General features: G+C 32.2%; 1 protein-coding gene across 1 annotated transcript; it reads left to right on the forward strand.

Moving 5' to 3' along the window:
- The first annotated feature begins 1493 nt into the window (after nucleotides 1–1493).
- On the forward strand, nucleotides 1494–2526 carry LOC111371220 (inactive protein RESTRICTED TEV MOVEMENT 1-like). Its single transcript, XM_022993115.1, has 2 exons — nucleotides 1494–1720; nucleotides 2101–2526. The coding sequence occupies exons 1-2, from the start codon at nucleotides 1514–1516 to the stop codon at nucleotides 2428–2430; spliced, it is 537 nt and encodes a 178-aa protein (XP_022848883.1). The 5' UTR covers nucleotides 1494–1513; the 3' UTR covers nucleotides 2431–2526.
- The last annotated feature ends 1386 nt before the right edge of the window (nucleotides 2527–3912 follow it).

Here is a 3912-nt window from a genome sequence, read left to right on the forward strand (position 1 = left end):
TTGTGTTTGACTGATATAATTTTTCACGTGAAAAATGTTGAAATAAAAGTGTTTTTTGATATTCGTTTGACTTTGTTTTGTAAGAAAATTGTTGATTAAAAGATAGAATTTACTCGTATTGGGGATGACATTGGTTTCCATCGCCAAAAAGCAAAAAAATAATAATAATAATAAATAATAAATTCAAGAAAATCGTCTATTTTTTAGTGTTCGTCTGATTTTATTTTACATGAAAATTATTAATGAAAGAGAAATATTTTTTTACAATAATTCTTAGAATTTGTTTACATTGCCTAAAAAAAATGAAAAAAAATTACTACAGTAGCTGGGATTCCAATCAAGGAATAGCACAACTTCCAATAAACGCTAGAAACCAATTCTATAGAAAATCTTGTGAATCAAACACAACATTTTGGATGAAAAATGGGATTTTCCACCCATTTCCATGGACTTGGGTGAATCAAACACTACCTTACCCCCCGTTTGGTCTCCCATTTTCAAAAAATGAAAATGGGTGGAATAGTGTTTTTTGAAAATTAAGTGTTGAAAAAAAAGAAAAAAATTTCGATGTACGCGTAATATTATTTTTATGAAAGATTGTGTAATTGAAAATAAGAGAGAGAAATGGAATGTAATACAATGAAATTTAATAGAGGCCAAACGGGACCTTAATGTGAAATTCTGAAATTTAATCTACTCTATTCACATAACTCAGTTGATCATTTCTACTTTCCTACCACCCACTCTCCACTGGCATTTTTGCAAACATGTGGTGGGCAAAACAGTTGGGATTTTCATTTACATAACACCAGAGATTTGTTGGATCAAGTGTCATAGATTCACCCTCGGAAAATTCATCCTTTCCTTCCTCTTTTTCTTCTTGAACAATTGATTGCCGCAATGGAAAAAACCAAAATAATTGAAGCAGCTTCAATTCAATTTCTTCTACAAAATAATGGAGAATGGTTCTAGCCACACAAAAAACCGTTGTGATTTAAATTTTTTTTTTTCATTTTTTTTTTAAAAGAAAGATAAAAATTAAAATTTATGAAGAATTCAGTAAAGAGGGATGTAAAAGAGACATAAGATTGGACTATGTTATTTTGTAAGAGCTAATATTGAACATATCATTAATTAAATTAATGTAATTTTGTATATATTAAAAAATTTAATTATAATACGGAACCGAACCGAATGGAACCGAACCCGAAAGGTTCCATAATTAAATTTGGACCCGATGGTTCCACTTACTAAATACCCGAAAATTTCGAGTCGGTTTGGTTCTCGTTAGAATCGAATCGGACCATGTCCAGCTCTAATTTTCTGACACATCAGTCTATCTCATCATTCTTTGTTTTTAAGTTTGGTTAAGTTGCTTTATTCTACTTCCAAATGAGTTGTCAATCTAAAACATACACGTCTTCCAAATTCCATTCCTATATTCTAGAATTTCTTGAAATGGCCTATAAATGCAATAAGCGGGCCAAGTTTTTGAGTGGAAGGTGGCAAACGGATGATACGAATTCCAAAGATGATCAAGATTGGTCCAGTGGGAAGCCAATACGGAGATGAGTGGGATGAGAGGGGAAAAAGTGAAATAGTTCATATATTTATTTCACACGACGATAAAATAAATTCAATTCAATTCCAGTATTATGAGAATGGTACTTTGGCCCTCTCTGATTCCTATGGTCGAACCACTGGATACAAATTTGATGATGTAAGTTTCTCTATTTTTCATTCATTAAATTTCATTTATTTAGAAATCAGTTGACTTCCTTTTTCGTTTTCCTTGAAATAGCTACTTTATTGTAGAGGTCTATTCCGAGGGAAATGAAATTCATGAAATTTGATCAATATAATTATAAAAAACTATTTAGCATTATTTGGATTTTAAAAATAACAAATCGATCAAACTAAAATTTTAACTCAAATAAAGTTATTCGTATGGCAAAAAACAGCTTAATTACCTGTTAATTTTTTTTAGCACAGAGTTTAAACCTAACCCACAATTCCAATTTATTCAAATTTTGAATTCTTTTAAAAACTAAAAATTAGTACTTGATTTGTACAAATGTGTTAAAATAATTTACGATGCAGGTGAAGTTGGATCATCCTAGGGAATACATAACCTGGGTTAGTGGTTACAAGAGTTCCAACAGTGGTCATTTAATTTCGATCGCATTTGGCACCAACTATGAAACATATGGACCGTTTGGTCGGTTCACTGCCCACGATAAAGAGGTCGCCTTCAAGCTAGGAGATGACCGGCAGTTTGGTGGTTTTCACGGAACCGCAGACGATAATTGTGTGAGATCAATCGGAGTTTACCTTAAGCCGATGACAATCCTGGACTCTGTCCTGGAACGGACCAAGAGTTTAAACCTAACCCAGCCTCCAGCTAGGTGCGAAATACGTAAATTCATGTAAGACTTATGAATGAAACGATATAAATTATATTGAAATATTTATCGTGTAAAAATAATAATTAATTGAATTTTTTAAAAGAAAAAACGAGTTAGACTTCTTTTTTGAGGTGTACGTTTGATACATATTTTATTTATTTTCGATATTTGTTTGGACCATTCGATATGAATACGATGTAGTTTTCGAAACAAACTTTTACACGACATAGACCATTTGTAGATTCAGATAGCACATGATCGCAAACGAATTTTTAAAGTTAAGATATTATCGAAATTCTCAAAATACTAATTTCAAATGCCCTACTTTAATATGTCATAACTTTTGCTATAGTTAACACTTCGCATACCATTAATGAGTAAAAAACTAGGCCATAAGCATTTCGAAATTGTATTAAAAATGTAATATTTTGACTTCATTTGACATCCTAACGAGTGCATCAAAGTAAATTGTTAAAAAAAAAAAAAGGCAAAATTTTGTGTGGGCATTTGACCCCACATGACCCATGTGGGTCCGCCCTTGACTCCGGCCATCAGATGCCCCCCGGGATGATATGATGAGTTAAAGGCGCACAATCTCTATACGAATTGAACACTTTGTTCTTGATTTTTGAATGATTACATTTGATCGGAGAAAATATAGATTTATATTTTTAAAAAAATTCTTCATTAATATTTTGCTATTATTGTCATCCATTTGATCTTGATCGATATTTTATTAAGATTTTACTGATCATAAAAAAATGCATATTTATATTTAAAAAATTTATAGTGTATTTCATACAAACAAACAATTCAATTAATTGAAAGGAAAAACATATAACTAATATTTAATACTAATAATCAATCAAATAAACACAATTCGTTAAATATAAGTTAAATTGAATATAATCAGTTCAGACATTTTTTATATACACAAATAGGATATGAGAAAATGAAAATTTAGGTTTTAATTAATTGAAAATTTGTAATAGATGAGATAATTTGTAAAGAAATTATAGGCAAATTTTAAAAAATCAAAAGGGTTTAGGTTTTGGTAAAAGTTAGGGATGTCAACGAATCAAGCTGAAACTCAATGTTTGAGCTCGGCTCGAGTAAAATGAAATGAGCTTTTTTCGAGCCTGAGCTGAGCTTTTGCTCGGCAAAAAATAAAAAGACTCGATCTGAGCTTTCGGCTTGACCTTAGCGAGTCAAGCCGAGCTCAAGCCGGATCGGCTCGGTTCTCTCTCTCTCTCTTTTTGTTTAATAAATATAAACAATGGCTCAAAGGCAGCAGGCCTGCTGCCATCCTTTCTTTTCTTTTTTTCATGGTTTTTTTTAAATAAGGCCCGAGCCTAAGCCGGCGAGCCACACAGGCCAGTTCGGGCTAAGTCCAAAACCTCAAAATGGGGTTTGACCTGAGTTTTGGCTGGGTTCCACCGAGCCTCGAACCGAGTGAGTCGGTAAGCCCAATTGACATCCCTAGTAAAAGTTGTGAGGGAGAGAGTAA

The sequence above is a fragment of the Olea europaea genome, chromosome 22 (assembly GCF_002742605.1).
Source record: "Olea europaea var. sylvestris chromosome 22, O_europaea_v1, whole genome shotgun sequence".
NCBI classification, from domain to species: Eukaryota; Viridiplantae; Streptophyta; class Magnoliopsida; order Lamiales; family Oleaceae; genus Olea; species Olea europaea.